Consider the following 13,483-nt stretch of genomic DNA (forward strand, 5'->3'; position numbering starts at 1 on the left):
ACAGTACTATCTGTAAATTTCATTTTCTAAATTTTTAATATTTATTATAATTTTGTTTATTAAATAAAATGCTTCTGCTTCTTGCAGCAAGTCGGAATTGACAGAGGTGATATACCAGACCTTTCACAGGTAAATATATTGCTATAATATCATTTCACTGTCTCCTGTCTTTCCCTGTATTGCTAGGTGTGACGGGTACAAAGATGAACAATAGGCAGCTCCTGCTGTCAAGGAGATCAGAGTAATTTTCTTGGCAGATTTTAACATGATACATTGCCTACTGTTGTGCTAGCATTTTGATCTCTTCATCTCTTATGTTGGTGGAGCTAGCCATTGCTATACCATTCCTTTAGTTTATTCCCTTTAATTTCCAGTTCAAAGCCCAGTTTTAATTTAGGATTCTGTAGCCTAGTAGTTAAATATCTAAACGTTCAGCTCAGGTGTACCTTAGACTATATGTGATCTTAGGCAAGATACTTAAATTTCACTGTCTCAGGTTGTTCATTTGTAAAATGGATATAATACTAGTGTCTTCCTCATGGACACAGTAATTACATACGAGGTAGTTAGCATGGTGTCTGTTGTGCTGTAATAGCTTTTTAAATGTTAATCACTTTCAACATTCTCATCTCTGACAAGAGCTCCTGGGAGTCTTAGACATTTTGTTGAGATTAGGGAGTGGTGTACATATGTACTCAGTTCAACATAGTTAATGTTATAATCCAGTATTTTTGGTTTTAATTGGTCTTCTACTATATCTTTCTTGTACTAAGGTAGGGTCTTATATATGGAGAGAAAATGCAGAATGAAGGAAATTGTGCATGTCGTAATTGGTAGAGAGATTGAGACTCCTGTAATCCAGTAACTCTTTATCTCAAATCCTAAAGATTACTTGGGGCGAGTAAATACCACTGATGCATTTGCTTCACTGAAAGGTAGTGAACTGTTCCTTTTCAGCACACTGAAAAGGTTTCCTTTTGAAAGTAATAAGCTCTTCAAATTAAGTTAAGATTTGCTATATAGCCTTTAAAGGCCAGTCTTTGTTTTTTAAAATAAAATTAAGCTAAATATCTGTTTCACTGGAATTTGATAAACTGTAAACATTTGCGTTATCAGCACACTGTTCAATATAAAAATCAATTCCAATTCCATCACCCCAGTTCTCAGGTCCCCCTCTGGTCACTACCTAGTCCTCTCCATAAATCACTGTTTTGATTTCTAATAGCACAATTTTTTGACATCTTAAATGTAATATAAATAGAATCTTGCAAGTATTTTTCTTGTATCTGCCTTCTTTTGCTCATCATAGTGTTTGGAGTTCTGTCATGTCTTGAGTGTACCATTAATTTATTCCTCTTAATTGCTGACTAGTATTTCACTGTGCGACTTCACAATTTTGTTTATCCATTTTCCAGATGATGGACTGTGGGATTATTTGTAATTTTTTACTGTTGTTAATAAAGCTACTAAAACATTCTTGAGCAAGTGTTTTCATGTGGAGATATTTATGTTTTTTGGGTAGATAATTAGGGATGGAATTGGGTAGTTAAGCTAGGTGTATATTTCATATCATAAAAAAATTTCAGATCCTTTTTCAAGGTGGATGAATTCCAACCAACATGTAAGAGTTTCATTTGTTCCATATCTTCACCAGTGTTCCATGTTGCTAGTCTTTAACCTTAGACATTCTAGTGGGTAAAAAATTACATCTCATTGTGATTTTTAATTGGCATTTTCTTGATGCTGTTCTGTAGTTTCATTTATCAGTAACTGTTCGAAGATAATGTTTGCACACTTTGAATTACTCAACAAGTATTTATTTATTATAGGGAATGGGCCCAACAATATGTTTAGCTTTTAGGAGTATGTTTTTATTTAAAATTCAAATAAATATTTAAAAAAGTAATTACTTGCAGGAACCTCTCTTAATGTTTCATGTTTACGTAGTCTCAGTTTTTATACTTTTGATTACATTTATTAATACCTCTTACTAGGTTATGCTTACATAATAAAAATAACTCTACTGTTCATTAGTTTGTGAGGAATATACTTATTTGTTACTCTCATATGTTAGATAATACTTAATTTTTTTTTTTTTTTGACCAGTGGCCTAATGATCATGAAAATCTTAATATCTGTACAATTTTAGGCCCCAAGCAGTCTTCTTGATGCTTTGGAACAACATTTAGCTTCCTTGGAAGGAAAGAAAATCAAAGATTCTACAGCTGCAAGCAGGTACATTATTCTTCCTAGGGCAAAGAGCAGGAGTGATGTTTCTGAGAAAGTTGATGAATCCCGCTTAAATTCCAAGTTACTTAACTTCCCCTTATCTTGATTAATCATTTATAAAATGTGCTTAATAGCATCTCACCTCATAGAGTTGCTAAGGATTAAATGCATTAATACATGTAAATTTTTGGAATAGTTCCTGATCTTCAATAGATGGCAGTATCTCTTAAGATGATAAAACTGATTACATGGTTTGCAGTGGTATTCATAGTGTCAGTATTTCTCTTAAAGGTGATAGTATATTGGGGCACCTGGCTGGCTCAGTCAGAAGAGCATGGGACTCTTGATCTTGGGGTTGTGAGTTTGAGCCCCACGTGGGGTGTAGAGATTACTTAAAAGAAATGAAATTTTTAAAAATGAGCAATAAATTTAAAAACAAAACTTTTTAAAAAGGTGGTTATACATCGATTCATGTGGTGTCTAGTAATTTTCAAATGCCTTTTTACAAATTTGATTAACCTCCACTGTAGGCCAGTGAAATTTATGCAGTAGTAATTCTGGGACTCAAACCTATGATGTCTGATGTCAGATTTCATCATCTTTCTCTAATGCCAGTTGATTGACATATTTAAACAGTCTGTTGGTCTTTGAGCTTATTTCTAAGACTGAAACCAGTTAACCATTGAAAATAGCACAGATCATCTAATACTGACTGTGTAACATGAGTTTTATATCGGATAGTGACTTGAGTAATTCTTGTTTTTTATTATGATGATTTTCTTTTAATAGCATGAAAAAAGTTTGTGTAAAATATTTATAATGAGAACCTTCTTTTTCTTTAGACTTTTTGATTATTTCAGAATTATTTTTGGGGGGGCAACAAAATTTAATTTTTTTAAAAAGATTTTTATTTATTTGACAGAGATCACAAGTAGGCAGAGAGACAGGCAGAGAGAGAGGGGGAAGCAGGCTTCCTCCTGAGCAGAGAGCCCGAAGTGGGCCTTGATCCCAGAACCCTGGGATCAAGACCTGAGCCAAAGGCAGAGGCTTTAATGCACTGAGCCACCCAGGGACCCCCAAAATTTAATTTTTAAAGGAAAATGTTATTACTGGATTTTAGTACTTTTTAATTCAGATTTGTTCTTTGAATTTTCTGTAGGTTTTTAGAAGCATAAGCCAAATTATATGGCTCACTTACTTGAGAAAATAATGAAAAATAAAGTCAGATAGTTCAGGTGTATATTGATTTAACCTCATACTTTTTTATCATAAAATTTGCTGGGTTTCTTGCATTTCTGTCACAACTGTATTACTCTTCCCTTCTAAATTGTATCTTTATAAAGTTGATTTTACATAATATTGGAATAGTTTTGCCACTTACATGCTTAGAATAGAAATTAATGATTGGTGTGTGATAAAAGGAAAATGAGTAAAGGTTACTGAGTAGTAGTTCTGCAGGTTAGAATTCTTTACTACATGGGTTAATGGTGCTTAAAATAGACATTTGGGAATTTAATATTGTTGGGGTCTGTGGTATGGATAAGGTTTTGATACATAAGGAAAACGAGTTGATCTGCTGTGTATTTGCCAGTGAGAGATCATGCATTCTACATGTGTGACATGTTTGAAAAGGAAATTCTGGCTTGGCAAAAGACTAGCACATAGAAAGGAAGTGCCAGGTGGACTAACGACTGAAATAAAATTGATCTTCCTTTAAAGGAACTTGTGGTCCCCTGGGAACGACATCTTTGGGTGTTATTACATGGGAAACATCTAGTCACCATTATTTGTTACTGGTACTCATGTTTTAGTGTTCCTATAGTAGTACTGCCAGAATCTAGGCTGTAAATTAGCAGAGTTAATTTCCTATGAGAAAGTCAATACATTTTACCCATAAGGCCTTTCCTGGGAGCACAGGAGCTCTTTCCTAATTGCATTGGTTCCCTGTCTTGGGACTTGGAAAAAGCAGTGTCCCTTAATGTTACTGTGAACCCTTTCCAAAGTCTAACCGTTAAAAAAAAAAGCAGTGAATGTTTGTATAAATTAGCTAATTGCTAATAATTCTGTGGGTAGAATATTTCATCTGAAGTACTGATTTTTACTCCATAAGGTAAGTTCATAATTATAGTGCTTATCCATGGCCATGTTTCCAGACCATTTCATAACTATGTTGCAAAAAGCCAAATTACCTTTGTCCAATTACTCTAGGGCGACAACACTTTCCAATGCAGTTTCTTCCTTGGCAAGTACTGGCCTGTCTCTAACCAAAGTGGATGAGAGGGAAAAGCAGGCAGCATTAGAGGAAGAACAGGCTCGTTTAAAAGCTTTAAAGGTAGGTGTTTGCATTCTCTGTATTGGGAAAAACCTCTAAATAGACTAACAGTATTTCATGTATAGTTATCCAGATGGAGTGAAACTCTGTAGTCGGATTTTTCATCCTGACATTGAATGGCTGATAAGACAGAATACCTTTCTGCTATCAGAACAAAATTAGATAATGCTTTTTTTCCCAAGGCCTTAAAACAAAAATCTGCTTTCTGGATTCTTTATGCTAGTTTCTTTTCTCAACAGGAACAGCGCCTAAAAGAACTTGCAAAGAAACCTCATAGCTCTTTAACAACTGCAGCCTCTCCTGTGTCCTCCTCAGCAGGGGGTATAATGACTGCACCAGCCATTGACATCTTTTCTACTCCTAGTTCTTCTAACAGGTATGTGGAAGAGATAAAGATTACCTTTGAATATTTAGATCTAAAGGTAGACTTCTCATAGAAATGTTACAGAACTTTTCAGATTTAGTTTAATTTGTGATTTTGTGTTCATAAATTCACACAAAGGAGGTGATACTAGATGGTGATAGTGGTATAATTAAGAGTTTATGTTTTGCATATTTAGGAGATGAAAGATGGCTGAATTACAAATTCATACTAATTGGAATGTAGTAGGTTATCTCTGTGCAGCTGTTTCATTTATGTACATGGATGTGTAATCTATTTCACAGTATTCTTTCATTGGATATTAAATTCAATTGTCTTTGATGTCTGTTGCCAGGTGTTAAACTCAGTGATCTGGAACATAGTAAGGGTTTAGAGTTGTCAGGTTTCTGTGGCAATTAAAGCCTACCAGACTAACTTCAGTAGTCTTGTTGTGTAATTAAAGCTACTGAACAGTGGAAGTTAATGTTTCCAGGCGAATTAGGATTAATTTGCTTTTTCTAAGTTTGTCCTGTCTTTTACCTCGGAGTGATTTTAAAGTCTTAAGTTTGGAAGTCAGATTCTGGTTTGAATCCTTGCTCTGTTTGTTCTTCTCTTCTTTCATTCCTTCTCTCTTTTTCTTTTCCTTTCTTTTTTTTTTTCTTTCTATCGCTATCTCTATCTCTGTCTCCAAATAAGATGTATGGTACAGATCAGTGGTTCTCAATTTTCAGTAAGCATCAGAATCACCTGGAGAGTTTCTGAAGCCATAAATTTTTGAGTTTCACCCCCAGAGTTTCTGATTCAGTAGTTACAGGGGTTTTTCATTTCCAGCAGACTCCCAGGTGACTAGTATAGGATGTAGCACAATTTTTAACTAGCACATGGTAGATGCTCCACAGAGAGAGATAGGGTTTTCTTTAATTTTGTTGTTGTTGTTGTTGTTTATTTTATTAACTCATTCTTATAACATCTTCCCTCCCATTTACTGAGTCCACTCATAGCTCAGTGTAACTTTTACTCAGTTGCTACCTCTTCCCTAAAGTCTTAATAGATGCTTGTTGAATTGTTGTTGGGTTTTTTCCCCAGCTTTATATTTTTTGTTTTGTTTGTTTTGTTTTGTTTTTTAAAGATTTTATTTATTTATTTGACAGAGAGAGATCACAAGTAGGCAGAGAGGCAGGCAGAGAGAGTGAGAGGGAAGCAGGCTCCCTGCTGAGCAGAGAGCCCGATGCGGGACTCCATCACAGAACCCTGAGATCATGACCTGAGCTGAAGGCAGAGGCTTTAACCCACTGAGCCACGCAGGCGTCCTGTTAATTTTGTTTTTTAATTTATGTGCTACGTGTTTAGAATCCTTCTTAAATAACATGAAGTGTCCCTACTTGGAGACCTTGGAAAGAAGTCTGTCTTAGGAGAGATAAATGGAAAAGATTTTGAATGTTTGAGAATTAAACAAATTATTAGATAAAGAACTAATTTGACTATGTTTTATTTCACTTAATACACTCAAAGTTTTTACCTTTTTAATTGTAACTGAGAGCAAGTCTTACAGCCTATTATAGAATGCTTTATTGCCTCTTCTGTTCTTTTTTTCTCAAGGCATTAAATGCGTTTGTATTTTTCCTTACCTGTCAAAACTAATTTTTATGTTTAAAAGGCATTTTGTTTTTGAGTAAGTTAAAAATGATCTGTGCTATAGTACACACAATGCTTCAGTTCATGGAAACTCTAGGATCTTTGTTTGAGTTGTTACTCCTTAATCACATAAAAGTCTTATATATCGTGTAAACAGTGCCTCAGAGTTGTGTAATAGGTTGACTCTGTTGTAAGTTTATATCATGTATGAATGCATAAATTTTTCCTATATTGTTGGTATATTTGGATATTGAAGCAATAGAAGGAAGTTAACAGGTATTTTTACTTCGCTAAAGGTGTTAGTATTACCAATGTAATTGAAGTTCTTTGAAGATTAAAAGTAAGAAAACAAATTTCCTTACAAAAATTAAAATTGCCACGATATTTCATATTTCAGAATCGTATTGTTTAGCTTCATTTCAGTAAAGAAATCAGTATTTTCCTGGGGAAGTCACTGATCCTTTCCAGAAGGGCTATAATTATTTGAATCCTATATAAACTTAAAATATGGTATGTGAATTTTTTTCCCAAACCTCATTAGAAATACACTGTTATAAGTAAAAACTTGCTGTGTAAATATATAAAGGATATGCAACTGTTACCTTACTGAAAGTGTTCCTTCTTTTGAGGTTTACATTACTTGGCCTTTTTTCACTTTTAATGTTTTTTATTTACTGGGCAGGAGAAAGGGAGAGGCTGATAAAGCAACATTTACCTAATAAATAAATAACTCATCTTTTCAAAATATTTTCCTAGCACATCAAAGCTACCAAATGATCTGCTTGATTTACAACAGCCAACTTTTCACCCATCTGTACTTCCTATGTCAACTGCTTCTCAGGTAGCAAGTACATGGGGAGGTAAGCATTAATGAATTCTGCTTTTTATGTTGTATAGGCCACTCCCTTTCCCATTCTGTAGTGTTTTACTTATTTGTGTAGTTTTTGGTTACACTTGATAAGTGAGAATTTCAAAAATATTACCATGGCATTGAGGTCATTTTGTTCCTTGAAGACATTTTCATGTATTTGTAAATGTAATTTTGGAATTTCTGTTCAATTAAATTATGAAAAGTTTTAATAAAGGTGAAGAGAAAGGTCCCAGTGTATGTTGAAGTATGAAATCATTCTTTCAGTGTTGAGTAACTGTTCCATAATCAGAAAATGCCTAAGGGTTTTTTTGTTTTTGGCATAGGGAAAAAAGTGACTTACGGGAGAAAGAAAACTTCTGTCATGTAAATATCTGATAAGGTTCTAATAAAATTCACATGGTGTTATCAAGTAGTAAACTATGTTCTGACTGGGACTGTCATGACAATCTTTATGTTACTTGCATTTAAAACTTGTAGTTAGTTGAGACCTATAAGATTTTGGTACTCAAAGAATTTTCCCCTAATAGTAACAAGGAATGTTTGCTGCCCTGTAGTAGTTATTGATCTTAGGGTGACTATATCATGATCATTGACCTGGCATCTTTGAGGGATTAAACCTAGTCCATGTCAATTTTTAAGCAGTTTTGCATAGACATATAGTATGCTTTCAAATTATTTCATTTGGTTGGTTGTGATGCTTCTGTTATATAAGTATTATTTTATGAACACTCAAAAATTATTTGCGAGTAAAAGGGGAGATATTCTGAGCAAAGGTACGGTCTATAGAATAGGGAATGGCAGACTACCTTAAAGTTTTATTGGTTCACATGAAAAATCTGAATTGATCAGCTTACTTCTCATAGCAAGATACAATTAATTATTCTCGAGAATTTTTATGTTAGTATGAATTAGACTTGTTCCCTCTATATTTTAATGATTAGAGTTTTAAGAACTTTTTTTCATTTTTTATAGTTAATTCTTGAGGCTCTGTGTAGTGTAATAGAGTGCAGTCTCTGAAGGCAGGAGTTTTTATTTATTTTGTTCAGTGCTATATTATCATTGCCTAGGATACTGATTTTTAATAAGTTTGTTGAATGAGTGGATGTTTTCTTTTTTTCTGGACAGGTTATTTCTGGTTCAGGATATGCCAGGTAACAGAAATAGTAAAACGCTAAAATACTAGATTTCTAGGCTAATCTTATGAGTCATGACTTGATTAAAAAAAAAAGACTTAGAAGATTAGTTTAATTTAGCTAAATCTTAAGTTCTCAGGGTTAATTCATAAAACTGATAAGCTAGTTTAAAGTCAATAAATATTTTAGAATTTTTTTACCTGAGTGAAACATAACAAATTTAGAAAGTATTTTTTTAAGATCCTAATGATATGTCCTAATTTTAGGATTTTTAATCTGGCAAAATTTACGTGTTTATTTTCTGCTTACTGTGAATTGTTTTAGAAGTTTAGTAGAATTGACATGACCATGTAAGCAGTTTTAGCTTGCTCCCCCCTTCACACAAAAAAAGAAAAAAAAACAAGTAGTTATTTCCTAAATAGATGAGAAATTTTACAGAAGTCTTAGTGAGAACTAATACATTTCAAAGAAACTAACTATGAAGTTATTTTATTTGGATACCATATATAGTTAATTCTAATAATTAACAAATTAAAAAGTTTTGGCTTGGGATTATTGAACTCATATGAAGGCAGATAGACTGTTTCTGTGGGAGAATAATTTCACGAAATTTCAGCCTGTAGAAGTTGTTTAATGTCCTGTTAAAAGAAGTCATTTCATAGCAGTCTGTGGGCAAATACTGTATGTAGGAACATACTTAATTATGTCTTATTTTTCTCTTCTAGGTTATTTTTCTCTTGCTACTATTTCCATCAAAAATTCCTTTATATTTTAGCATTAGGCTTGTTATGTACAAGTGATACCATTAAAAGTACTAAAAATACAAATCAAGAATGGTGGGAACAGAGGCTATAGCAGTTGACCATTATTTTTCCAAAAGCTTACCATTATATATGAGGAAAGGACAGTAATGTTTACTGTGAACCTCTCAACTTAAGAATTAAATCTTGTCTTGGGGCACCTGGGTGCGTCAGTGGGTTAAGCCTCTGCCTTCGGCTCAGGTCATGATCTCAGAGTCCTGGGATCGAGCCCCACATCGGGCTCTCCCCTCAGCGGGGAACCTGCTTCCTCCTCTCTCTCTGCCTGCCTCTCTACCCACTTGTGGTCTCTGTCTGTAAAATAAATAAATAAAATCTTTAAAAAAGAAAAAAGAATTAAATCTTGTCTTGACTTTGATATAAAGATAATTGATTTCTGAGCCGATGATAATTTCAGAGTTTTGACTTCTGCATAATTGGCTACCTGAAGAGTGTTTTGAGTCAAGAACTTTGAATACTTCCTAAATCAGTCAGTATATTTTTTATATCCAGGACATTCAGATTAAGATTTTTTACTTTATTTTTGAAATTAAAGTTAGATTGAGATGAGTAAATAAATCATATAAGTAAAAGGTTTTGATCATAACAGTCAAGTTTTTTGAAATTAACCATTTACCTAAACATTTGAAATATGTAACATTTTAACATCATGCTGCTTTTATAGCAAAGCAAAGCAAAGGTATGATTTTTTGATAATCCTAAAATTTTATTCTGTGTTTGTCTTGCTTTCATTTGCTAAAATGGTTTTTAATAGCAGAGTTAGTACTTTTTAAAACAGATTTGGCATTAATTTAGTTCTTACCATAAAGCACCACAGAGATGCTGTGTATTCCCAATCAGAGGTAGTTAGTGATGCTAAATTAAAAGAAGTAAGGTTTGACTGTTTATTTAAAAGGCATTTAAGAGTCCACCTAAAAATGAACATGAAAGAGAGAACACAAGCTCTTCTGTACCCCTCACTGCATTATTAATGAGCCTTTGATTTTTCAAGAAATGGTCTGGAGTCTGAATAGGCACTTCATGTTGAATACTAATATGTGAGAAGATTTAAGTTTATATCACCTTTAAAACTTTGTGTTATATCAAATCTAAAAATGAACAATATTATCAGCTCAGTACACTGATGTATGTCTTAAGCTAGATTTTAGAATTCAGGCAAAAAAGAATTACCATTCTGAAGTTAAATTTGCTTTACTCTCCACTGGCATGAAACACACAATGCTTTAGGGAAAACTTATTTGTGTCAATATAGGGATCCAGTATTTAGGACCTCAGCATTATAATATGTCTGCTATATTAATCCTCAATATTTTGGGATTATTTTTCTTTGACTGTTGTAACATAAAAAACTTTTCTAGTAACTAATATAGGAATAATGGGAAAAAATATTTTTTAAAATAAAATACTTATTTATTTGTTTATTTTTCATTCACCTGTCTAGTGAATAAAGTTTAAGTTGGGGTAGCTGGAATGTTACTTTCTTTTAATCGTAATGGATTTGTTTTTATTATTAGTAGTACAGTATCCACTAACAGATTAACATCATCTATATTATCTAATAATTCTGTCAAGTAGATTAAGGACTGTTTTTTCTTACTGTCTAGTCGACCTAAATACAGTCACACTTGCTTGTTTCTGCGTATTCTTCTCTAAGATGTTTCATATAATAGAAAATGATTGATAATAAGTACTTAGGTAAAACTCCATCATTCATCAGAGCAGCAGATAACTAATGTCTTTTCCCAAATGTGTCTTTTCTCATAAACTAATAGATCTGTAATAGCAGAATGTATTTTTTCGAATGACTTCTCTCATGGCTCTTTTGCATGAAAAACTAGAGATGTTTTGGGTCCGACCATGTATGAAGTACTTTAAAAACCTCATGCCACTATTCAGTATTTTAAAATAGTACTTTGAACAATTGAACTCTAAACAGTGCATCCCCTTCTTTATGCAGAAAGCAGTTAGAGTGGTCATCATTATAGGTTTTTTTTAGGACAGAAAACCTTTTTCTTGTTATCTGTTTTCTACTTCTTATTTCTTAATTACTTTTTTGGATTCTTTTCCCCCGTCATTCCATTTATTAAGGAGTGGGAGATGGGAAAGGTGTTGAACATGATTGTTTTAGTTTGAGTATTGTATCAGTGAATTTTGATACATTTGTAGGACTTTATTTTTGGGTGTAAATTGATGTTCTGTAGGAATACTTGATAGAAAAAGTCCTGTGTGATAAAAAAAAAATTAAAGTTTTAAAAAATGATTCTGTATAAGCCAGTGACCTCAATATTTTCTTGCTATTTCCTTTTTTAAATAGTTTTAGGATTTGTGGAGCACCTGTTTTGAATTTATTGACTTTAGGGAAAAATGTATTTGTAATGAATGAGCTGGCTATTTTTAGGCTATTTTTGTGTTCTTATTGTTCTATCATACAGTCTTAGAGTAAAATACAGTGCTTAATATCATATTGTTAAGTGAGCATCACGAACTATAGGAGACAAGAATAGGCTTCTGGTTAAAAGTATAGAATGTAAAGGTTAGGAGGGTTTTGCTGCTAATGATGAGTGGTTTTTTGTCATTAGAATGGTGATTATCTTGAATGAGGTATAAGTATAGTAAATACCTGATTCTAAAATAACTTTAGAAGTAGGATTTGATAATAATACACATTTGGTACCATCCTAATATGGAATAGTACTTTTGTTACTACTTTAGTAAATCATTTAAAGCCTTAATGATTTCGCTTTAGAACTCTTAACTGGACCTTCATTGTGGTTCCCAGTCTATGAAATGGCCACCATTCTTTTGTCTCTGTTCTTAATTTTTCTAAAATTCCTTTCCTGTTTCTAAATCATGAGACCTTTTCTTCATCTTTATTTTTTTAAATTTCTACCTCTGAACCTATTTAAGACCTACCCCACATGTTATAAATAGCCCTTTACCCCTAATTTTCTTTGTTTTTTGATATTTTACTTACGCCACACACGTACTACACTGGTTGTTTATATCTTTCACTTGAATAAGCATAGGTATGCCATGAAAGCCAATACATTCCCATATAGGGTGGGGAACACGGTCCAGGGTTGGTGGTTCTTTTATCGATGCATTTTGGTTATTTTCTTTTATACCTTTTGGCTTCCTGATGTTAGAGAGCAGATCTGTCCTTAGTATGCTACAGATGTTAATTGGACACATTAATGTTTTCTTCTTAGGATTCATTTTAAAAGATGTTAAATGTAGTTCTTCCATCTTGATGACGATGATTAGGTATTTTGCACTTAAGATTAATAAACAATAATATAGCTGCTACTTTTCACTTTGCATCTTTTGACTAATTACAATACTAATTAATTTACTTCCTTTCTTCATTTTGCTGTAATGCACTTGGACTACACAGATCCTTTCTCTGCTACTGTAGATGCTGTTGATGATGCCATTCCAAGCTTAAATCCTTTCCTCACAAAAAGTAGTGGTGATGTTCACCTTCCCATTTCTTCAGATGTATCCACTTTTACTACTAGGACACCTACTCATGAAATGTTTGTTGGTAAAGTACCATTTAACCTTTCTTTCCAATTAATGTTTATACTGCCTAAGTATTTTTTACATATTCATTAATTATTTTTAAGGCGCTGCAATAATTATTTTGGATTTTATTATCAATTTTTAAAATAAACTAAATAACAATAATATAGTGACATTTAAAAATTAGTATCCCTAATTTTATTTAATCCAAGTTTTTAGGAAAGAAGATTTCCTTTGTAGTTGTGGGTTGGTGTTTTTGTTTTTGGATTTTTTTTTTTTTTTTTTTTTTTTAGTGTGTTGTTTTCCATCATTATTATAGTGTGATACTCAAGCTGTCTAACATCATTTATCACATTTTCCCCCCATGTTTTGTTTATTAATTCAGAGAGTTGGCTGTAGGATAACATCTCTTACACTTACTAATATATATGTACTTATATCTTTCCCTCTTTGTTTAGGAGAGAGGATGGTTATCATTCTCAGTAGCTATCTTTTTTTTTTTTTTTTTTCTTTTTTGAACTGTGAATAGTACAGTTTTAGATCGTCTTAAATCCATACATACCCTCTGTCCCATTCTTAAGG

The 13,483-nt window shown here is 32.8% G+C and overlaps 1 protein-coding gene across 13 annotated transcripts in view; it reads left to right on the forward strand.

Annotated features, from left to right (window-relative positions):
* The window catches only part of PICALM (phosphatidylinositol binding clathrin assembly protein), a 111,080-nt gene that overhangs the window by 64,845 nt on the left and 32,752 nt on the right, over positions 1-13,483 (forward strand). For 6 of the 13 annotated variants that reach the window (XM_032357461.1, XM_032357468.1, XM_032357464.1 and 3 more), the window contains 6 exons: positions 88-129; positions 2,150-2,235; positions 4,438-4,561; positions 4,801-4,937; positions 7,314-7,417; positions 12,774-12,923. In XM_032357461.1, coding sequence (XP_032213352.1) covers positions 88-129; positions 2,150-2,235; positions 4,438-4,561; positions 4,801-4,937; positions 7,314-7,417; positions 12,774-12,923 — 643 coding nt within the window. The remainder of the gene's footprint in view (positions 1-87; positions 130-2,149; positions 2,236-4,437; positions 4,562-4,800; positions 4,938-7,313; positions 7,418-12,773; positions 12,924-13,483) is intronic. The other 7 variants (XM_032357469.1, XM_032357471.1, XM_032357470.1 and 4 more) reach the window with 2 other exon arrangements.

This window comes from Mustela erminea, chromosome 9, assembly GCF_009829155.1.
Source record: "Mustela erminea isolate mMusErm1 chromosome 9, mMusErm1.Pri, whole genome shotgun sequence".
Classification (NCBI taxonomy): Eukaryota; Metazoa; Chordata; class Mammalia; order Carnivora; family Mustelidae; genus Mustela; species Mustela erminea.